The sequence below is a fragment of the Ailuropoda melanoleuca genome, chromosome 2 (assembly GCF_002007445.2).
Source record: "Ailuropoda melanoleuca isolate Jingjing chromosome 2, ASM200744v2, whole genome shotgun sequence".
In the NCBI taxonomy this organism is placed as follows: Eukaryota; Metazoa; Chordata; class Mammalia; order Carnivora; family Ursidae; genus Ailuropoda; species Ailuropoda melanoleuca.
Window position 1 is genome coordinate 161,384,395 of NC_048219.1, and position 24,911 is coordinate 161,409,305.

The 24,911-nt window shown below is 36.9% G+C and overlaps 1 protein-coding gene and 1 non-coding gene across 3 annotated transcripts in view; one reads left to right on the forward strand and one right to left on the reverse strand.

The window, feature by feature from the left end:
- HECW2 (HECT, C2 and WW domain containing E3 ubiquitin protein ligase 2) overlaps window positions 1–24,911 on the reverse strand; it is a 361,561-nt gene that overhangs the window by 68,282 nt on the left and 268,368 nt on the right. For both annotated transcript variants that reach the window (XM_034654885.1, XM_019797411.2), the window contains 2 exons: window positions 5,713–5,847; window positions 2,249–2,351 (listed from right to left, as the gene is read on the reverse strand). In XM_034654885.1, coding sequence (XP_034510776.1) covers window positions 2,249–2,351; window positions 5,713–5,847 — 238 coding nt within the window. The remainder of the gene's footprint in view (window positions 1–2,248; window positions 2,352–5,712; window positions 5,848–24,911) is intronic.
- LOC117801333 lies at window positions 5,222–5,327 on the forward strand. The gene has a single exon (XR_004623851.1). It is a non-coding gene; the product is annotated as a small nucleolar RNA U13 (small nucleolar RNA).

Consider the following 24,911-nt stretch of genomic DNA (forward strand, 5'->3'; position numbering starts at 1 on the left):
ATATAATATATATAATTCTATATATAATAGAACATTGCCCTGCAATAAAAGAAAATGAAATCTTGCCGTCTGAACAAAATAAATGGACCTAGAGAGTATTATCAAAGTGAAATAAATCAGACAAAGACAAATATTATGTGATTTAATTTTTATGTGGTATATAAAAAAAACAAAACAAGTGCACAAACAAAATCAGAAACAGACTCATAAATACAGGGAACAAAATGATGGTTGCCAGAGGGAAGGGGGCTGAGAGGACAGACAAAACAGGTGAAGGGGATTAAAAAGTACAAACTTCCAGTCACAAAATAAGTAAGTCGTGGGGATGAAAAGTAAATCATGGGGAATATAGTCAATATTATAATTTTGTATGGGATATACAAAGTAATGTATAGAATTGTGGAATCACTATGTGGTACATTGGAAACTAATATAACATTGTATGTCAACTATAACTTAAAAAAAACAACACAGTTGTCAGCAACAGTTACTACCAAAATGTAGAGGACAAAGTATTCACAAATTTTATGTGGAAATAAATGCCATTAAGCCACATGTAGCTTTTTACCAAACCAACTATACCAACAGCTACAACACAAACGGCATTATCAAAGATGTACATAACATTGAAAGAAAAATGTATCTTTGTGAAATCTGGCTAATGTCCACAGGAATTTAAAAATAGTTAACTACAATTCATTAAGAGCTCTAATAATTAATATCTCTTTTGTCAAGAAAACTAATTTGTTTACTTAAGATTATTCATCTTGATTACATCTGTTTCTAGTCAGAAATACAGATATATTTAAACCACAGAACTGAATGTCTGGATTCTCACACATCAGTGATCCTAGTTCAGGCAACACTTTTGTGCTCATAAATATGATCAAGGAAGATGTCTTACTTAAACTAACAAATGATCAAACAAAAAAATATAATGCTCTAAACATTTGCCAGTTCAAATTTCAGCTGCATTATGCCACTTATGCATACAAAATGTGAGTAAAACTTAAAAAATACTACCTGCTAACATGGACTCGCACTGTCAAACTTGATGTGTACCTAACAGTACATTGCATCATATATAAATAATTAGAACACTTAAAAAAAAGACATTTTAGGAAACACTTTTATAACTGAAATTTTCTCAGTGGGTTTTTACATTCCATCCACAGAGACTAGATCACTTTTTGAGCAACAATTTTATAAGATTTTAAAATTCTTTTTTTTTTTTTTAAAGATTTTATTTATTTGTTTGACAGAGATAGAGACAGACAGCCAGCGAGAGAGGGAACACAAGCAGGGGGAGTGGGAGAGGAAGAAGCAGGCTCATAGCGGAGGAGCCTGATATGGGGCTCGATCCCATAACACCGGGATCACGCCCTGAGCTGAAGGCAGACGCTTAACCGCCGTGCCACCCAGGCGCCCCAAGATTTTAAAATTCTTTGTGCAGTACTTAGTATCCTTTTAGTAATGGCATAATAAAACATAGACTGTTAGACTTGTATCCAAGATTTCGTCTTGTCCAGTGTTTGTCAAACTCCTCTCGTTAAGTAATGCCATGGGCATTACTTTATATTTCATGTTAAAGTTTTTTTTTAAAGAAGTGAAAATTTTAAGGTAAAAACAGACCAGTGAAGCGCTACTCAAATTTAAGATGAAGCAGGGACCCCATACGGCCTCCTGTCATCTGTCTACTCCACCTGCCTTAGGGCTCCAGGTGTGAGAGCTAATCTACTTCAACTATAATAACTCACGTTGTTCTTTAGGCCTATTTGCCCCAATTCATTCATTTTTATTTTACAAATTTGGAGTCTTTTGCTGCCTTGTATTTGCTACAAATACATATCTCTTTACCAAAACCTTAAGAACGTGCCATCATTTCTTTTTTTCTGTAAGGCTACTATAGGTTCACATACTACTTAAATTCAGTCTCAAGCATTAGATATATACTAAGTACATGTTTGTCCAGTGCCTAATTTGAAATGACCACATAAAATATCTGCCTTAATAGCTTATTTTTCTTTAACCTCAACAATCTAATAGCTCTACTCAGAAAAGGTAGAGTAATAGGAAAAAATCTCATCCTATAGGATTTTATATGACGTGAGTGCTTTGCGATTCAAATCAGTTTCTTAGGAATAATGAAGCAGTTCTCAGTACAGGGCAAAAGTAGCAGGCTGACAGAGTGCATGATTCACACTGTTATGAAAATGAAGATAAAGATTTCTGGAAACGGGTGACATACCCACTGGAACCATGTCCTGGTACTGCGGCCTACTGACTGTGTTGAATGTACTCGATGGCCTGGGAAGAACTGGGGGTCCTGTATGTCGAGAATCTTCTCCCACCTGCAAACAGAAGCATCATTTATGTTCTGCACCAACATCCAGGATGGTTTAAATCAGCACACCAGGCCTAGTTCTTCAAAATACTTGACAACGAGCATTAAGTACCAACTGATCAGAACGGATGCCAGCTGAGGAGCTGACACAGGGTTCTCAAAATCTCTGCTTTCATGGCTGAATTGAGGGGAGGGGTTGGGACATCCATGTCTTTGGGAGGGGCTGGGGCAGAGGCATATGCATACAACTATCGGGGCTATAGAAGCTGAAGAGGAGACTTGTTCATCAGGAATAACCTCTGTTTGACGGAACAAAAACCTGCAACAATACTTTGGAGAGACCACCTGGGAAGTACCAGTACCAGGTTATCCCTTCTTTTGGCCAAGGCAGGTCAGGGAATTCCCTGCTCAGGGGAGGCTGAAGAGCAGCCTGCATCGTGTGGGGCTCTGAGTTGGTGTATTATCTCCTTAGAAGCAATTTTACATGCCTGTTAGAGCACCTAGTGCAACAGCTCTTTCTGGTTTGAACCTCCCACACGAGACAGCTAATCGTAGCAGGTGTGAAAGAGCCAAATAGGGTTCCCCTAACCTGAATTATTTATTGTACCTATTATAGATTGAGAAACTCATACATACAAGTCGATCAACAAAAATGCCCTTTAATAGCCTTCTCAGTAAACTCGAGCATTGCTTTAGCTTCTGTTTTAGCACCTCCTTCCCCATATTACAGGAGTCTTTTCAGACAACAGTAGAAAAGAAGCATAAGAGAGTAAGAGGGGAAAAAGGCAAAATGACATAGGAGATTTATAAATTGGTACTTTTAAAATAGAGCTCCTCCTCCCACTCATTCAAACCTTCACAACCATTTTATCACATTGTAGCTGTGAGGTGTTTGGTGAGGGTTTTTCTAAAGGCCGTAGAACTAAAATTACCGTTTGCACTCTACACTGCTTACTTATCCTTCAAGAATGCTCTCACTCATTCTTTACAGTGTAGTTCAAACAGCCTCCTCGATGAAGACTTCCCTTCTGGTCAAGCTGACTTTAAATGTACCCTTCTCTGAGCTCCCACAGCACTTGGTATATATTTCTTAAGCAGCTGCCATTATTACCATTTTATAAAGTATTTTCATTCATATTTTTATTTGTTAGTATTACGGTTAGTTTCATATATTTGCTCCTTAATAAGAACAAGGAACATATGTTGTTTGCATCCTTCCCACCAACCGTTATGTTTCTACACTGCCAGTGTTTGGTAAGAATTACTTTGTTGGATGGAAGATATGTCAACATTTCCACTCCCTGTAATATTTGCTAAATGAGGATAAGAGAGTAGATGGGAAGACTCTGTGTATGATTAGAAGTTTCTCGCTCTGCTTCTCTTGAATTACTGGTTTAAAGAATAAAGTCAGCCACTCTAGGGGAGATTCAATCATTAATGACACCTTGTTTGTCAGTCACAGAACTTAATCATTTCAATACATGAACATATACTTTCACTCCTATCAGTATGTGGTCATGCGTCAGTATTTCCCAGGACAGACAAATGTCTTCTCTTCTACACCCCACTTCTTCAAACCAGACCGTCAGACAGGGGGCAAGACCAGATAAGGGTGTGGAGCACTGCAGGCCATGAGGCTTCCAACAGCTGTGCCAGAAAGCACATTCCCGTCAATGGTCTGACAAGGCTGCCGCGGACGCTGAGTCTTTATGGGGTTATCTCTGTTCCACAGCTCAGTCTCCAACAACACAAAGAGATATCCTCACTTAAATTTGAATGTGTACCTTAGGATCCCTCTACCACAACAGGCTACTACTAGACCACGAAAATAACTCAAGTGCCAAGGCAGAGGAATTGAAAGAAAAAGGAGGGTAGCTGTTAATCTTATGCACGTAGTCGGACCAGACCCAGCAGCCAGTTCCATACTGTGAAGTCAAGATAAGGCAAGTGGCTAAAGTGCGCTGGCCTTGTGATAAAGTCAGGCAGGGCCCTAATTATGGTCTGTATCACACACAAGGTCCAAAGGTGAGAGTTCTGTTCTGTTTTTAAAATGAATGCTGTTCGCATCATCCAGTTCACCACTAATGGTTTCCATGGCAGCAAAGTAAAGATTTATTAACTACTCATAAAACATAAATATTTCTGTGCATACCTCATCCTGCAATAGATTTATATACCACTTTTATATGAGCTTCTCAAGTATACTCTTCTATGTCTGCACTTACAATCAGCAAACACACAAGTATGTAAATCATGAGGGGAAATTCCAAGAGCAGAATTCTGATGAATCAAATCCAGTTATTTATCACATTCATAATTTTTCTTATAAGAGAGACTACAAAAATATTTGACTTACAATATAATACTGAAAATATAATATGCACACATACATGGCAAAGGCATGCAGGAAAACAATCTTAATGCTTTTTGCCTGAGCAAATTTTTAGAAACAACGTATACCAAGCGATGATAAACATTCAAAGCATAAGCCAATATTAAAGAAAAAAAAGTTGACCTAAACCATTCCCTTCATTTAAGCTGCTAAAGAAAAAGGACAACAGGAAGTGATTATTTCGTTTTTTTGTTTTTTGGTTTTTGTTGTCAGGCTATTCGAGAGCCCCCACGTGGTTACCACGGGTCACTGCAAGCCAGCAAAGTTAGCACGGTAGACCTTTCAGTAATTCTTAATTCTGCCCATTTTCTCTGGGCTCTTGAGTACATGAATCACCTCTCAGATATATGGTGATTTTAATGAATATTAGTGAGGATACAACAACCCCATAGCATTGACTGAAGATTTTAATTCAATCCAGCAACCCTCACTAAAAAACCTCCCTGTATATAACTGACATATAGCCCACTTAAAGTTACATTTCGATCCTTTTGCAGTTCATAAGTGTGATGATTGGGTGTTACGCCTTTGTGTGAATGAGCCTCCCTCAAACCTTGTTACCATTCGGCACGGCACATTATCCGTCTGATGTGAAAAAAAAGTTACATTTATTTTTTCCTATGAAGCTGCCCTTAGGTATGCAAAAGGGTTTACCATTATCCTCTCTGGAACATCTCATAACATTGAGAATTTTCTCTCACCATCTTCTGAATGTAAAAAATTCTCTACATTCTTCAATCTTTCCTCAGATATCCGTCTTTTAAAATGTGTAAATTACGCTCTGTGTATTTCTAGAGAAGCCCTGTCAACATTCCAACACTTTTCAGTCTCCAACTGATAATCTGTAAACCAAACTAGGAAAACAAAACATAATAATAATAAAAAGCCAGCCCAGTTCCACAGCCACCACATCCCCGTGGCTTCCACGAAGCCCTACCGGGGGGCGTGGGGCGTGGGGCGTGGGCGTGGGACTCACCTCGCCCGCGCTGTGGCTGCGTTGCCTCGTCAGGTGCTGCCGATGAACCAGCGCGCTCGTGGGTCTACTGCTCTGGAGTGGGAGCCGGGGATCGATAAAAGTGGTGGTGCGGGAGTTGTGGTCGACAAAGAATGCCTAGGAAACAATCCCCCCAGTCAGTAGTCAATTCGTGCCCCACACTTGTCTTCGCTGACCTACCATTGCACACGTTCAGGAAAAGACTCACTTTCGAGGAAGGATCTTAGCTCCATTTTCTCATAATTTTAATCTTTGGGGAGCATTATTCCTGGTTTTAGGAAAAACTTTAAGAGACAGTCATCAAAGATAGAATCTTAGAAAGGAACTATATGAAAGGACACTTGGGCTTCTCTTAACTGGTGCTCTTAAAGTTCTTACTGCTATGGATGGTTATTACAAAGTTCTTACCACCTGACAGTTTCCTACACTGTCAGCCCCAGTCTCCCCACTTTCCCAGGGTAGTGCCTTCTCCATTTGTCCCATCCCAGCCTGATGACCATCCTATTATTTCAGGGTTTTCTCTTATACATAGAAATATTAATTGTCTTCAGTTGTTCCAAATCTCTACAACTTTATTCATTTAACCGGTACCTCAGTATCGAATATTTTTTCTAAATGTTTTGATTACATCACTGCTCCAAAGCTTCCACTGGCTACCCATTATCTAGAAAAAACATTCCGACTCCTTGATAGTTTTCCAAGATTTTAAAATTTCCTTCCCTTTGCCTTTCCAGTTTAATCGTTGATCACACATTCCATACAAATTCTATCACCTACGATGACTTTGGGCAAGTCACTTAAGTTCTCTGAGCTGTAGATTTCTTATAAAAACACATGTCCCTCATTCATAATAAACATTCCTCTCCCCATACTGCGAAAGGAGGAAGGAATCATGTCTATGGTGTTTACTGCAGAATCCCTGATGACGCGAAATCAAGAATGAGCATAAACCGTTTCCCTCACTGTTGCAGTAAGGACTCCATGTAATGTAGAAAAGCCTTTTAAAATTCTTTTTGTTTGTTTAATTTTGAAGCTCTACACCAGTGCTATTTATCATTGTTATTAGAAGCAAAATGGTATAAGTCTTCAAAGTAAAATTCGCTCTAAGGAATAACGAAGCCCATTATCTCAAGGACAATTAGAAATGTAAGTTTTCCATGATCAGATAAAGTTTATTAGGTCATCAAGATAAAAGAGACTATTAGGAGAGCCGGGAGACACATTACCTATCAGTCAAGTGTCAGGGCACATGATATATGGTAATAACCTAAGTAAAAAAGAACTGACTTCTCAAACTGATGGAGCTCAGATAACAAAGTACCTTAAAGACTAGGAATGAAAACACCTAGACAAATCCCAGGTTTAGATGATATATTTATGTCTATTAAAAAAAATCACCTTTCCATTATAAAATAAAATATTTCTGTGTATACATAATCAGGAAACAGGCAAAACAATTTGTAGGTAGCTCCCAAATAGGAAAAAAACATTATTTCTTTGTAAGGAAATAACTTTAAGCAGTAGATGCACTAGAAAACAAAGCAGAAAAATACACTGATTGAGAATCCTTGCCAGTCCCTTCTTTCAATGTCTGATTTCCAGGCACAAAGACTGAATTAAGTGGAAGTCTTGTAGGAGATGATGCCATCAGCCTCACATCCCTGGGTAATGCTTTTTCCTAACATGTCAGGTGGAACATCTGTCTTCTCTGATCTTGTGAAACAAAAACCAAAAAACACCAATGATAAACTCTAAATAGGCTTATATTGGCAGGTGGGTCCCAAATGTGACACTGGTCCCCACTTGATTTAGGCTTCTAATACACTTGTACATCATTTCTGCCACTATTCAAAATGTCATATAACAGAAATTAAATTATTTTTACAAATGGACATTTCAAAATAATAGATATTATAATAAGCCACGTATTCTAATGAAATTAAGTTTTTATTATTAAAACAATAATATAAGCCATGTTTTTTTGGAAGAATACAAAGAGTACTAAAATAGAATTGCCTATTTACTCTACCTAATTTCCTAGGAATGTTTTGAAGGGATGGGTAGCAATTTAGAGGTAACAATGATGCACTTGTAATTATAAGGACAAATGGGTGTGTACATCTAGGTCAGCTGTGATTTACATGTAGTGTCATAGTATAATTTGATGTTAAGAGGCTTGTCTAAAACCAATTCTCTAAAGAATTATACTGTAAATGCCTCAAGGGCAAGGACTCTTTCTTACTCATCCCAGTAGCTTTTGCGACTGCATCTGGGGGAAAGGTGGGGGCTTAGTAAATAATAAAACTCTAAAATGCTAATATCTTTACTAAAGGAAAGAGAGAAAACTCACAATGAACTAATCAAGTAATAAAAGTCACATTCTTTTACATAAGCATAGAAATACTTAAAGATCTTAAAAAAATAAATGAGGTGTGTGTGTGTGTGTGTGTGTGTGTGTGTGTTAGGTGAAAAGCATGGAGAGCTAAAGACTATAAAACCACAGATGGGATAGAAGTTTTTAAAACATCCCATCATAGATACGAATAAACTACCAAGCTAAAACTTGAGAAGTGGGAAGCAAAGTAGTAATTAAATGGTTGGGATCTAAAAAAAAGACAAGGCTGGCTCTGAGAGCTGGCTCCACCACTTACTAGTAACATAACCTTGAGCAAACTACTTAACCTTTTTAAACCACAATTTCTTTTCTGTGAAATGGGGATAATAACACCAACATCAAAGGAAGGTTAAATGAGATGGTTCTTATAAATTTTTTTAACATAGTGCCTGTGACCTTTTAAATGTTACTATTATTAGCACTAATAATAAGTTTTAACTTCTAAGACATTTTTCGCAGGATCACAATGCTTCTTGCTCCATACCATACACAAGGGTCAAAAAAATGGAGAACTAGGGAAACTAGACTTCCTGAGCTCCATGTAAGTGTATGTGGCCCAGACGAAGTCATGGTCAATGACATGTAAACAGAGTATCCCATGATACTTCTGGAAAGCCTCCTTACAAGGAGATTTTTACAAGGTCAAGCCCTCCCCTGTCCATATTTTATGCTCCCTGAGATAAGGATGTAATTCCTGGAGCTCCAGCAGCCATACAGAACGATAAAGATGGCTGAGCAAAAGTTGGAAGAGGCCAAGGCTCTCACAGTTTGGCAAATCACCTTGAAGCCCCCGACTGCCTACTTCTGAACTCCTTTACATGAGTGAATAAAATCTTGTATATTAAACTCTGTCACAATGCAGCCAGAACAAGTCCTAACTGATACACTGAAGTCTCCACAATGCAGAGGAAATATGGTCTTTTTAAAATTCAAAGCATAGAAGAACACATAAACCAGCAACCACCGTTATAAATAAAGATTTTCATTATTCAATAAATAATGATATCTCACTGTTGTTCACCTTCAATATAGTTGGGTAATAGTTCTGATTTAAGTGAGGTGTATTGCTGGGAACGTATAAAGCCAGGATTTGTGTTTTTGGGGTTTTTTTAAAATTAATTAGTTAATTTTTTTATAATAATTTTTTCTTATGTCACCATACAGTATATCCTTAGTTTCTGATGTAATGTTCCATGATTCATTATTTGCATATAACACCCAGTGCACCATGCAATACGTGCCCTCCTTAATACCCATCACCAGCCTATCCCAATCCCCCACCCCCCTGCCCTCTGAAGCCCTCAGTTTGTTTCCCAGAGTCCACAGTCTCTCATGGTTCATTCCCCCTTCTGTTTACCCCCCCTTCATTCTTCCCTTCCTTCTCCTACCAATCTTCCTATTTCTTATGTTCCATAAATGAGTGAAACCTATGATAATTGTCTTTCTCTGCTTGGCTTACTTCACTTAGCATAATCTCCTCCAGTCCCGTCCATGTTGCTGCAAATGTTGTGTAATCATTCTTTCTGATGAATAAAGCCAGGATTTGAACTTATCTTTCTGTCTGACTCTAAAGCCCAATGAGTAGCACCTCTTTCCCCACAGTCTCCTTTTCATGTATCTTTTTGTTTCCATTTTGCTTTCTGCTCCCCCCTATCTTTTCCTTTTCATGTTCCTCCCACTACCCTCATACCTTAAGTTGTACATGATTTTAGAAAGCATTTAAATATTTATTGAATTAGGCTGGCAGTAAAAGCCACTCATTGGCTGGCCCTTAACACTGTTTCACCACTGAAAAGGCTGCTACTAATGTCAGACAGCAAACCGTACACACTCTCCAAAATTTGCATCGCTGACCAGTTGGAGGCATGGCTGTGGGTGGGGAATAGGGGCTATTTGTATCCCACAAAGGGTTCAGTTTCTGAGTCAAATAGAATGTGCATATTGTTGACACATGCTTTTCAAGTCTGCCAAGTACTTGGGGAGAAAGGTCTTGATTAAGACCTCTATCAAAATCCTATCACTAGAGCACAAACAGAATCCAGCGCAAAGAAACAAGTACTTGGCATGCATTTTGCCTTTGCCCCACCCACTTTGTGACCATGGACAGGTTTCCTTGGTGCTTTGCTTTACCCACATAAAGGGGACGACTCAGGTCACAGTTGAGTTGTGAAATATGTATTCTACTTTAAAGTAGAGAGAAAAGCATAGAAAAATTACTGTGCAAAATTTAGGTTTGCCATTTCTATTTGTGACACACAAATCAATTATGCCAGAAAAGTAGATCACTTTCCCACAGGATATCCTAAGTAGTTCAGGCCAGTATTGAAGTTGACCTAGTATTTTTTTTTTTTAATTTGGGTTCATTTTTTTATGTCACCATATCGAATAGCCTGCCTTTATTTATGAAAACACTTCACACGCATTAATAAATTCTGTGTGGGTAAACAGCATGTTGAGAATGTAGACTATATGAAAAAAACAGTTGTATCAAAAAAAATGGGTCTTTTTCAGATTAGCCATAGCAAAGCAAATTTTGAACAACATAGAGTGCCTACTGTTAAGTTTTATTAAGGAAATTGACGCAAGCTTCACAGTGCTGGACCAACTAAGACTAACAACACAGTCAAAAACTGAAAGGAATGCAAATACACAAACTCAAATCTCATTTGAAAAACTTCTTCCCTTTCATTGCTTCAGGGCATGGTCGCGTCAGGAAATACGGGCTGGTTGGAGCCAAGTGGTATTTTAGTGAGGCCAAAGAAAATATGCTTCTCTCTTTACACAATTCTTTCTTTTTATTTTTTTAAGCTTCTATTATTTTAAGAAAAGAAAAAGCCATCAGTATTTGTGAAGAAATACCAACCTCAGCCTCAACAAATCTAAGTTACAGAAGTTTGAAATTGTTTCCAGTTAACATTCTGCCAAACCAGGAATCCATATTAAAAGACCATATAAACAAAACAAGCACTTGTAACTATGCTACACAAAGAAGATCAGATCTTCTATCTTCTTCTAAAGAGCTATGGAAAAAGCAGGTCATTCAAGATGGTGGCACAAGAAGACCCTGAACTCACTTCCTCCCAGAGACACAACAAATCTACAACTACATATTAAACAATTCCTTCTGAAAAAAAAAACAAAAACAACACAAGAACTAGCTGAACAGCTACTCTACAACAAAGGATAATAGGGTCACACTGAGATGGGTAGGAGAGGCAGAGATCTTGCCAAAAATTCCACCCCCAGTGTAGCAACCACTGGGAGGGGGCTCACGATAGAACTCCTCCATCAGGGGTTTTTGCCTCATATCAGGCACCCCAACCCCTGGGACCTGCACTGGAAAGACAAGCTCCCAAAACATCTGGCTTGGAAAACCAACAAGACTTACATCCAGAGGAACCAAGGGCTGTAGGGAAAAGAGATTCTGCTCTTAAAGGGCTGTGTGCAGACTCACTTGCCCTGGGATCCAGTACACACACACAAAAAAAAGGCAGTTTGGAAAGAGCCTAGAGCATATGTGAAGAAATTCATTTATTAATCTCAAAACATCTGCCAGGGGGCAAAAGCTTGTTGGGACTCTCTCCAGGAATGGAGGTACTCATAGATGCCATTTTTGCACTCTCACCTTGACTTGCTAAAGCCAACCCTCTACCCACACCCTGCTACCACTACTGGCCAGAGGCAGCAGGTGAGCACCCTATGCCCTCTCACTGCTTTTGCAGCCCTGTCTCCTCCCAGCTTCCCCTACAGCTCTCCAAAGCCAGTGGGTGTGGGCAGCCCAAACAGAGGATAGCCATTGAGTACTGGATTCTGGTGGCCAGGGGAGATTGCATTTCTGGACCCCATGGAGCTGAAACAAACTGAGAGGCAACTTGAAAGACAATCAAGAACCAGAGCAAGTTTAAATGATAAGGTTAATTGCTCACACAGGGACACCACTTCAAGACTGAGAGACACAGCTGTTTTGCCCAACACATGGAAACAAACACAGAGAGTCAAGCAAAATGAAGAAACAGAGGAATATGTTCCAAATGAAAGAACAAGATAAAATTCCAGAAAAACACATTAACAAAATGGAGATAAGTAATTTACCTGACAAAGAGTTCAAAGTAAGGGTCAAAAGATGCTCACTGAACTTAGCAAAATGGATGAACATTGAGAAAACTTCAACAAAGGGACAGAAAATATAAGAAAATACCAAAGAGCAGTCACAGAGGTGAAGAATACAATAACGTAAAATACATTAGAGGTTTCAACAGCAGACTAGATGAAGTAGAAGAATCAGTGATTTGGAAGACAGGATAGTGGGACTCACTCAAACAGAGCAGCAAAAAGAAAACAGAATTTTTAAAAGTGAAGATAGCGTAAAGGTCCTACAGGACAACATCAAGCAAAATAACATTTGCACTTTGGGGGAGCCCAGAAGGAGAAGAAAAAGAAAAGAGCTGAAAACCCATTTGAAGAAATAATGGCTGAAAACTTCCCTAACCCAAAGAAGGAAACACATCTAGATGTAGGAAGTCCAGAGAATGCCAAACAAGATGAACCCAAAAGACCCACACTAAGATACAGTATAATTTAAATGTCAAAAGTTAAAGAGAAAATCTTAAACGTAGCAAGAGAAAAACAACTTATTACACAAGGGAACCCCCATAAGACAATCAGCAGATTTTTTAAGAGAAGTAGGGAGGCCAATAGGGAATGATATGATGTATTTAAAATGATGAAAGGAAAAAACTTGCGATGAAGAATACTCTACCTGGAATGTTTATCATTCAGAATTGAAATATAAAGAATTTTCCAGACAAGCAAAAGTGAAAGGAGTTTATTACCAATAAACTGGCTCTGCAAACCCAAAAGGAAGGGCACTGATTAGTAATAAGAAATCATACAACAGAAAAATCTCACTGGTAAAAGTAAATATATAGTAAAGGAAGCAGATTAATCACTTATAAAGGTAGTATACAGGTTAAAAGACAAAAGTAGTAAAATAACTATAACTATGATAATTAGTTAAGACATACATAAAATGTGACATCAAAAATGTAAAATGGGGGGCGCGTGGGTGGCACAGCGGTTGAGGGTCTGCCTTCGGCTCAGGGCGTGGTCCCGGCGTTATGGGATCGAGCCCCACATCAGGCTCCTCTGCTATGAGCCTGCTTCTTCCTCTCCCACTCCCCCTGCTTGTGTTCCCTCTCTCGCTGGCTGTCTCTATCTCTGTCAAATAAATAAAATCTTTAAAAAAAATGTAAAATGGGGAGTGTAAAAATGCAGTTTTAGAATGCATTCAAACAACTTGCTATCAACATAAAATATGTATTATATATATTATATAGACTGTTTTATATGAGCCTTATTGTAACCACAAAGTGAAAACCTATAGTACATATGCAAAAGATCATGAGAAAGGAATCTGAGCATTACACTACAGAAAACATTCAAACCACAAGGAAAAGAAAGAAGAGAAGAAGGAAGGAACAGAAAGAAACTTCAAAAAGCCAGAAAATAAACAAAATGGCAATAAGTACATATCTATCAATAATTACTTTAAATATAAATGGACTAAATTCTCCAATGAGAAGGCACAGGAGGACTGAATGGATAAAAACACAAGACCTATCTATATGTTGTCTACAAAGGACTCACCTTAGATATAAGGGCACATACAGACTGAAAGTGAAGGGATGAAAGAAGATGTTTCATGCAAATAGAAAACAAAAGAAAGCTGCAGTAGTTGTACTTACGTTGAACAAAACAGACTTCAAAACAAAGATTGTAATAAAAAACAAAGATGGGCATTACATAATGATAGATTTCATTAAATGATAGATTTCATCAAATCAGAAATGAAAGAGAAGAAATCACAACTACTACCAAAGAAATACAAAAGAATTATGAGAGATATGCCAACAAAAGTCTAAGACCAGATGACTTTACTAGTAAATTCTACCGAACATTCAAATAATATTTAATACTATCATCCTCAAACTCATCCAAAAAATTGAAAAGGAGGGAACGCTTAACAAACTCATTTTGTGAGGACAGAATTACCCAATACCCAAACCAGATAAAGACACCACACACAAAAAAGAAAGTTACAGACCAATATCCCTGATGAGCACAGATTTAAAAATCTTCTAGAATATATTAGCAAACTAAATTCAACAATATATCAAAAGAATCATATACCATGATCAAGGGAGATTTATTCTAAGGATGCAAGAATGGTTCAAAATCTGCATAGCAATCAATGTGATACACCACATTAACAGAATAAAGGATAAAAATCATATGATCATCTCAGTAGATGCATAAAATGACTTTGACAAATTTCAACACCTATTTATGATATAAAAAAAAAAACCTCTCCACAGAGTGGGTATAGATGGAATGTACTTCAGCATAATAAAGACCATATATGACAATGCCAAAACTAACACCGTACTCAATGGTGAAAAGCTAAAAGCTTTTCCCTTAAGATCAGGAAGAAGACAAGGATGCCCACTCTCACCACTTTTGTTCTTAGTATTGGAATTTTATACCTAGTATTGGAAATCCTAGCCAGAGTAATTAGGCAGGAAAAAAAAAAAGGTATCCATACTGGAAAGGAAGAAGTAAAACTATTACTATTTACTCATCACATGATTTTATGTAGAGAAACTCCTCTAGATTCCACTAAAAAACTGTTAGAACTAATAAACAGGGGCACCTGGGTGGCACAGCGGTTAAGCGTCTGCCTTCGGCTCAGGGCGTGATCCCAGCGTTATGGGATCGAGCCCCACATCAGGCTCCTCTGCTATGAGCCTGCTTCTTCCTCTCCCACTCCCCCTGCTTGTGTTCCCTCTCTTGCTGGCTGTCTCTATCTCTGTCGAATAAATAAATAAAATCTTAAAAAAAAAAAAGAACTAATAAACAGATTGAGTAAAGTTGCAGGGTAAAAAAATCAATAGATAAGAATCTGTTTCATTTTACACACTAACAACAAACTATCAAAAAGAGAAATTAAGAAAACAATCTCATTTACAATTGCATCAAAAAGAATAAAATACCTAGGAACAAATTTAATCAAGGAGGAGAAATATGTGTACACTGAAAATCACAAGACACTGATCAAAGAAATTGAAGACACAAATAAATGGAAAGATACTCCATGCTCATGGATTGAAAAAATTAGTATTGTAAAAATGCCCATACTACCCAAAGCAATCTATAGATTGAATGCAATCCCTATCAAAATTCCAATGGCTTTTTCACAGAAGTGGAACAAACAATTCCAAAATCTGGAACCACAAAATATCCCAAATAAAGCAATTTTAAGAAAGAACAAAGCTGGAATGAATCACACTCCCAAATTTCAAAATCTATTACAAAGCTATACTAATCAAAACAGTATGGTATTGGCATAAAAACAGACTTATAGATCAATAGAATAGAATAGAGAGCTCAGAAACAAACCAAAGCATATATGGTCAATTAATTTGTGACAAAGGAGTCAAGAATATACAATGGGGAAATAATAGCTTTTTCAATAAGTGGTGTTAGGAAAACTGGACAACCACATGCAAAAGAATGAAACTGGACCACTGTCTTATACCATTCACAAAAATTAACTTAAAGACTTGAATGTAAGATCAGAAACCACAGAACTCCTAGAAAAACACATAAGTGGCAAGTTCCCTGACATCACTCTCAGTGATATTTTTTTTGGATCTGATTTCAGAGGTAATGGCAACAAAATTGAAAATAAATAAATGAGACTACATCAAACTAAAAAGCTTCTGCACAGCAAAGAAAACCATCCACAAAATAAAAAGGCAACCTACTGGATGGGAGAACATACTGGCAAATCACATATTCAATAAGGGGTTAATATCCAAAATATATAAAGAACTCAAACAGCTCAATAACAAAAACAAAAACAATCTGATTAAAAAATGGGCAGAGGATCTGAATAGATATTTTTTTCACAAAGAAGACATATAGATGGCCTGAAAAGATATTCAACATCACTCATCATCAGGGAAATACAAATAAAAATCATAATGTGATATCACTTCACACCTGTCAGAATGGATAGTATCAAAGGAAACAAGAAATAAGAAGTTTCGGCAAGGATGTGGAGAAAACTGGAAGCCTTGTGCATTGTTGGTGAGAACGTAAATTGGGGTGGCCTTTGGGAAACAATATGAAGTTTCCTCAAAAAATTAAAAATTAGAAGTATGATATGATCCAACGGTTCCACTTCTGAGTATCTATCCAAAGAAAATGAAAACACTAATTCAGAAAGGTATAAGCACCCCCATGTTTATTGTACCACTATTTACAATAGCCAAATATGGAAACAACCTACATGTCCACTGATGGACAAACGCACAAAGAAGATGTGGTATAGATACATAATGGAATACTATTCAGCCAGAAGAAAAGAATGAAATCTTGCCATTTGTGGCAAAATGAACAGACCTTGAGGGTATTATGCTAAGTGAAATAAGTCAGACAGAAAAAGACAAATTCTGTATGATTTCATTTATATGTGGAATAAAAAACAAACAAACAAAACTTACAGATAACAGAGAATAGACTGATGGTTGCTAGAGCAGGGATGGAGGGTATAAAATGGGTGAAGGAGATCAAGAGATACAAACTTCCAGTTATAAAATATACATCATGAGATATAATGTATACCATGATGACTACAGACAATAATGTATTGCAAATTTGACAGTTGCTAAGAAAATAAATCTTGAAAGTTCTCATCACAAAAAAATGTCTGTAACTTTGTATGGTGACAGATGGTAACTATACTTATTGTGATCATTTTGCAATGTATACAAATGTGAATCATTATGTTGTATACCTGAAACTAACATAATGTTGTATGTCAATTACACTTCAATCTAAAAGAAAGGGAGAGCTCTGGAAACAAAAGAACAACAATTTATAAGTTAGAAGCACTGCCTATTGAATCTTTTCTTACTTTTGGCTTCTCTACAAAGGCTTAGAAATGTAAAAAAAAAAAAAAAGTTAATTGAAATCTACTTTAATTTTTATAAAGAATGTATTTACTCACACAGTCTCTCCATTCCAAAATAGAAATCACTCTGGTTCCCTCCCTAGTATTTCTCCAACTACTAGGACAAATGAGCTATTATTTTCTCTATATTATATCCCAAACAAGAGCTCCCAGCAATAGCAGAAATGAAAAGGCTAATGAAACAGTTTATTATAAGTAAAAATAGTCATGCTAACGTTTTCCACCACTTGGTTCATTTGGAGGCAATGATCCCAAACATTCCATGACATCTGTATTAGTCACAAAAAAGTTAAAGCAGGTTATTTTGTTACCCTGCTATGATCAGAGACTTAAAGCTGAGAGGAGACAAAACAGGAATCCATGGTGCTCAGGCTAGCGTTCTAGAAACAGTTGGTCAGTTAACAGATGTGGAGAAGTCCAACATTCCCATCACTTTAAATATAAAATGTTAGCAAAAGGATATTTTATGTGTTGGGAGTGATGGTATTTAGGTGTTGGAAATAATAGGAGAGCCAGTGATATGCTGGGGATGGCTTATACCAGCTTATGAGAGCTGATGGTGAGATTTTAAAGGAATATGCTGGCAGCCTGAAATGGCTATGGTGGGGGAATTTACCCCCTGAAAAATGGAAATGCTACAAATCAGCCTTCCTCCACACTTCCCCTGGAGAGCCAGTTTTTAAACATTTACCAACACATCACTATAGAAACTGAGGATGGAGTTATCCAAATCAGCCCATTTTAGGTACAGCAGAAAGTCACTGCCATGAAATCTTAAAATAGCTTATTATATTTCATAAAAAAGAGCCAGTAGAGATCATGAAGACAACTGTTTAAAAATAAAAGACAAAGGCCATCTTCATACTTGGATAGTTCCTTCAAGATTCCATGAGTCTAGCGTTTTACTCAGAAATACACTCATAAAACCAATCTCTGCTCTCTTCTCCCCTTCAAAAAGGTACACTGTCCCAGAAGTAGTCTTTCCTGTTGCGTTCTATGTGTATTTTTATGAGTTAGTACTTAATCTAACACATTTTCACCCCATTAAAAATCAGCAAGACATCATTTAAAATCTGCATGCTATTTACAAGTTTAGAACTTAATTCCATCTCCACTTGGATTGAGGTATAACTTCAGGTTATTAAACCAGGTAACCACCACAAAGAGGTATTGTTTCAAAGCAATTAAATAGATGTGCCACAAAAATACCAAATATAGTTATCAAACTAACAAAAAGTGTGTTTTTCAAAGTGCAGAGCTTATCCCAAGATATTTTAGGGATTCACTTGAGACTTACAAATATTAAGTTGCACTTTTACTCATTGAGATGAACCTGACACAATAAACTGTGGCTATCAGCCTTATGTGGGTTACAACCAGAATCTGTGTCATCAGCAGGTCAACTTCTGCAGCCACATCGGCTATTACGGTCTGGTAAAATGAGAATCCTTAAGTAGGCTCACACTGTGGTAACTTTCACTGCACAAATATTTGTTCTCAAAATCCATCCTCATAACCATAACTGCTACTTGCCATGGTCATCTAAGTTGGGTATTTGGACCATTCTGCTACTCAAACCCCCAATCTGATATCCAAAGTCACAAAACTCTAGTGTTACCAAGTTTAGATATAGATGTCAATTTAGCTAGGAGATACAGCATATGATTTTTGCAGAAAAAACCATAAGAAACTATGGGAAAAGACATTTCACTTTAAATAAAAAGATGATTAGCATTTTTTATTTTAAAAAATGAAGCTTATGATACACTACTCTTAAAATTGCAAGTTTCTTAGTATTTCAGCTTAGGCCCACGTAGAATGATCTGGGGAAAACACTTCATGTTACATTGTTTGAGAGTATAAAACAAAGAGGCAAGGCAAAAAAAAAAAAAAAGTTATTCCATATTGAACATCTGGAAGGGGGGCCACAAACTAACATTCTTTTCTAAAAATTAAACCAAATGATAAGCTCATTGTGTGACCTTAAGAAATAATAGGTTTTATAGTACTTTTCTCATTATCCGTGCCATTTTGCATCATTCTCTCTGTTATCCTTAACCCTCTACAATAGAGATTCTGCTGATAATACTCCACTAACATGAGTCTGTGATGGTTCATTTTGTATGTTAATTTTACTGGGCCACCAGGTACCCAGACATTTAGCTAGACATCATGGATGTATGTGTGAGTGTGCTTCTGGATGAGATCAACATTTGAAACAGCAGAGTTAAGCAGATTGTCCTCCCTAATGGGGGCGGGCCTCACCCCATCAACCGAAGAGCTCTGTAGGAAAAAAAGGCTGAGAAGAGGTAAATCCATCTGCCTAATTGAATTGGGATATTGGTGTTTTCTGGGTTTCAGGCTCAGACTGAAACATAGGCTCTTCTTGGGTCTCGAGCCTGCCAGGTTTTGGATTAGAACTTACACCATTAGCTCTCATGTGTGTATCTCACACACACACACACACACACACACACACAAAACACAGCTTGTGTAGAGTCTCTTAAAATTTGCCCATTACTTCTTCATAGGAATGAAACACACCTACCTGGAGTATTCCTGTTTCCAAGAATTTGCTTTGGGTGTTTTTCCTCCCCATCCCCTATTTTCTCTTCTCTACAATATCTTTTTATCAAAGTCCTACTCATTATTCAAGGTTCTGTTCTAATCCTACATTTGCTATGAAAACCTTCCAGGAATCACAAGCCAGAAATAGGACATTCTGCACCGGACCATTGCAGACACTACACCAGCACACACTGCACATTCTTTTATAGCCCAAATGAGAAGCATTAATGGGTAAACAGTTTGGGGGAGGAATGCCTAATGGCTTTACACAGGAAGTGCATGATTTTGTGCAAAGGGATCTGACTTCAGTTCCAGTTCTAAGGAGAAAGTTACTTATCTTGCTGAGGATGTTGTTAAACCTTACTTTCATGACCATGGCTGATGGAGAATATATCCACCACAGTAAAGGCAAATGATCCAGCAAGAGAACAAATCTACCAGAATGACCACAATAACCGTGGTAGAAAAACAGATCGCTCTGGGTTGTTATACAGCTTTAAGGCAGCAGCAAACACCTGAGGGCAGGCTACCCTTTAGTGTCATGAAAAACATAGACAACAAAGAACAATAACAAAGGAACCCCACTTTGAAAAAACCATTCTGTTGGACCACCATGGTTAAAGGAGATCAGCTGTATGTTAAGAGGAAGAATGGGACATTGACTAATCCTACAGTATATCTTTTATAAAGCCATTGTACATTTCCTAGTAGAATAAGGATTTGGCCATTAAAAACAATTCTTTATCATTTTCATAAAATTCTAAATTGATGAAACTCTTAGTTATTGTACTATATAGACTTTTGCTTTAACCTAACCGTTCAAATCAAGATTTTGGTGAGGTGGTCAGCAATAACCAGGTGAGCAGCACTCCTGGCTAAAAATAAATAAAATAAAGTGGTTCGTTTTATTTTGTATGTATTTGTATATTCCACAACTTTGTTTTCTCAAAACTAAATCATAAATCTCTAGAGGTTTGTAGTCGTATAGCTTTTATCTTCTATACCATAAGTCAAGGAATATTAAATCAATGACTGATCATTATAATCTTGTTTGTCTTCCACTGTAAATCCCACCATTATCTAAATTGATGCTAACCACAGCCCCAGGAGCTGGAAAGGACAGGTTACTAACCCTCATTTTAGAGAAAACTGAGGTTCACAGAGGTCAGATCAGATGTGAAGGATCCAGAAATCCTGACCCCGCTGCAGCATAATTTCCTTAAATCCATCAAATTAACAATGGGAAGAAAGAAAGTGAAAGAGACAGAGAGAGAAAGAAGGAAGGAAGGAAGGAAGGAAGGAAGGAAGGAAGGAAGGAAGGAAGGAAGGAAGAAAGAAAAGAAAAGAAAAGAAAAAAGAAAAGAAAAGAAAGAAAGAAAGAAAATTTCCTAGGTAAATAACATTTGGTTTTCCTTATTAAAGTGCATATTTGTCTTCCAGATATATTATCCCCATGAGCACACACTAATGATCAAACCTAGCCAAGAACCAGAAGCATTTTAAACAAGTCATATTTTAATACTATTGATGCATATTTCTTGCAAAAATGTAAAACATTTATATTAACACTGTACCCAGTTCCCAAATTATCCTTGCTTTTCACACTCCTGAGAGTGTACTAAAATTTATGAGTTATTACAACAAGGAGCAAGGAGATTTTTTTTTTTTTTATATATTGGCCCACTTTCTTTGCTTATGTTTCATTTCAAAATGAGGCAAGTCAAAATGCGTCCTATATGTTAGGTGAAAATCCTAGGCCTTAAATTCAACAAATAAACACAGATGTTGATCACAGTTTCATAAGGATGATCCTGCATAAAACTTGGCTTAGTTGCCAATCCCACCATTACAGAATCAAAATAATTAAGGAAACCAAATAATGGAACAAAATACTAATTAAAACAACTGTAGAATTTTGAACAAGAGACCCCTCCAATGTAATTAGCAGAAAGAAGCATATTACATATTTGGTGTCAAATCCAGTCTCAAACCACATCATCTAAACTTCAAAACTGAAGAATCAAGGATTTATTGAACCTATGAGCTAAAAAGGAAATCTTGGCCTGTCTCTAATCCAACCTATTAATTTTTTAAATAGCTTTACTGAAATATAATTCAGATACATGTGATTAATTCATTCATTTGAAGTGTACTACTCATTATTTTTTAGTGTACACTTGGTGGTACAACCATCACCATAATCTTAGAACATTTTCTCCCCACAAAAGAAACCCCACATACCCATTAGCATTCACTCCCCATCCTATCTCCAACCCAAGGAAACCACCAATCTACTTTCTATCTCTAGAGATTTGCCTACTCTGGTCATTTCATACAAATGGAATCATATAGTATGTGATCTTTTGTGATTAGTTTCTTTCACTTGGCAAATATTTTCAAGGCTCATCCATGTTGTATCAGTCCTTCATTCCTTTATATTGTCAAATAACATTCCATTGTATGGGTCTAGCACATTTGTTTATCCATTTATCGGTTGATGGACACTGGGGTTGCTTCCACCCTTTAACTATTACAAATAATGCTACTATGAAACATTTGTGTGCAACTTTTGAGAGGAAATGTATTTTCTTTTTTCTTGGGTATATACAGAGTTGTGGAATTGCTGGACTGTGTAGCAACTCTTTGCACAACACTTTTTTTAGAAACCGTCGATTTGTTTCCAAAGTGGCTGTACATTCCCACCAGCAATACAGGAGGGTTCCAATTCTCCACATCCTTGACAACATTTGTTATTTCCTAGATTTGTTATGGCCAATTAAATGGATCTGTAGTGGTCTCAGTTTGATTTGTAGCTTTGATTTTCACGTTCCTAACAACAAATGATATCAATGAAGAAGAATGTCTTCCACAAATGTTGCAAGGACCTGGATGTCCACAGGCAAAAAAAATGAAATTGAATCCTCTACCTCACACCATAGAAAAAAATTAACTCAAAATGGATCCTAGATCTAAATGTAAGAGCTAAAACTATAAAACTCTTAGAAGAAAACACAGGAGTCAATTTTTGTGATCTCGGGCTAGGTAACATTTTCTTAGATATGACACCAAAAGCACAAGTAACAACAAAAAATACAAATAAACGACTACATCAAAATTTAAAATTTTGTGCTCTAAACAATACTATCAAGACAACTCAAGGAGGGCACGTATTGCATGGTGCACTGGGTATTATATGCAACTAATGAATCATCGAACTTTACATCAGAATCTGGGGATGTACTGTATGGTGATTAACACAATANACTAACATAATATAATAAAAAAAATTTTTTTAAATGCAAGAGGCGTAAAAAAAAAAAAAAAACCACAGGACACCTAGTTAAAATTGAATGTTAATTAATAAAAATAAATAATTTCAATAAAAAAAGACAACTCATAGAACAGGAGAAAATATTTGCAAAGCATATATCTGATAAGGGTACTCAGAATATACTGTTCCAAGAACTCTCACAATTCAGTAATACAAATAATCTAATTTAAAAATGGGCAAAGAATTTGAATACACATTTTTCCAAAGCAGATATACAAATGACCAATAAGTACATGAAAAGATGATCAACCTATTCATATGTAGAGATAAGGAAACTCAGATCCTGTAAATCTAAATGACATACTTTATTTAGTCAGGTGGCTAGTGGCCAGCAAGAGCTAGACTAATCTTGTATAGAAAAGCCATTACAGGCCTTGGATATAGAAAGACATGGGTTTGCATTGAAGAGTTTACTTGCATACCTAATCTTTTTGAGCCTTAGTTTCTTCATCTATAGTAAAACCCATTCCATAGGGTTATTGTGAAAGTTAAATGAGCTAATATAATATCCCTAACATAGAGCTTGGCATCTAATAAACCATTATTACTATTATATTTCAATATTCTATGTATCCTTAGCATAAGAACTCTGTGGTATTTAAGCATGAAGCCGTGTATATGTCTCTGGTGGTATGTCCTCTGCTAGATCACCTGTGATCTAATCAAGACATACATATATGTCTCAGTCTTGAAAAATACTAGTAACCCCAGCATCTGGCCTGGAACTCTTCCTCGAAGGGATGACAAAGGATCTCAGTGACAATCCTTCCCAGTACAGAACAGTGGTAAAGTTACACTGATAATGTTTAAATCCTGGATTCCTCACTTGTTTGCACACATTATTTAACATCTCTAAATTTCAGTGAAATGTAATAATAATAATAATACCCACCTCATAAATTGCCGGGAAGTGTACATAAAATAATCCATGGCAAAGTACCTAGTACAGTGCCTGGCACATGGTATAAGTTTTAAAAATGCAGGTATCATCATTATCATCAGTGTCATTGTCATCATCTAGCAAGCCTGATATTGTTCTTATTCTTTAATTAATAGTTTGTTAGAAATATTTTATTTCTATTCTTTTATGTGAGCCAAGGACATAGTTCACCCTGGAACTTCCAAAAAGAGCATACCAGATCTAGAATTCTGTGAAATTTCACCCAATTTAAATCCTTGGCCTTAAGTAATTAGAAAAAAAGTCTCTTCCAAAATTAATGACTGTCAAAGTGTAGTTACAAGCTTCATCATTACCATGTTTAAACAATATTGTAAAAGATCCAAGGCAACATATGCATTAAGAGAGGCCAAATGGAGCAAATCTAGGAGCTATTTCTGGTGAAAGCATGGGAGGAGAAAAGAGTGGGGAGGGAGTCTTCATCTGTCCAAAGCAGAGATTACTAATAACTGGGAAACTACAGGTGACAAGTTTCATTCATATGTCAAACTTATTTTGAGAACCTGGTATGTGAAAGGCACGAAGGTAGAAGAGGGGGTAATTAAAAATAAATAAAAGAACTCTCAAGAAGGGGATCATCTGCTTGGGAAGATAAAACATGTTAATGACTATAGCATGAGACAGATGTGGATAGACGTCAGGAGAACAATACAAGGGAAATTATGTGGGGATTCAAGAAAGGACAGAGTGGGGCGCCTGGGTAGCACAGTGGTTAAGCGTCTGCCTTCGGCTCAGGGCATGATCCCGGTGTTATGGGATCGAGCCCCACATCAGGCTCCTCTGCTATGAGCCTGCTTCTTCCTCTCCCACTCCCCCTGCTTGTGTTCCCTCTCTCACTGGCTGTCTCTCTCTCTGTCAAATAAATAAATAAAATCTTTAAAAAAAAAAAAAAAAA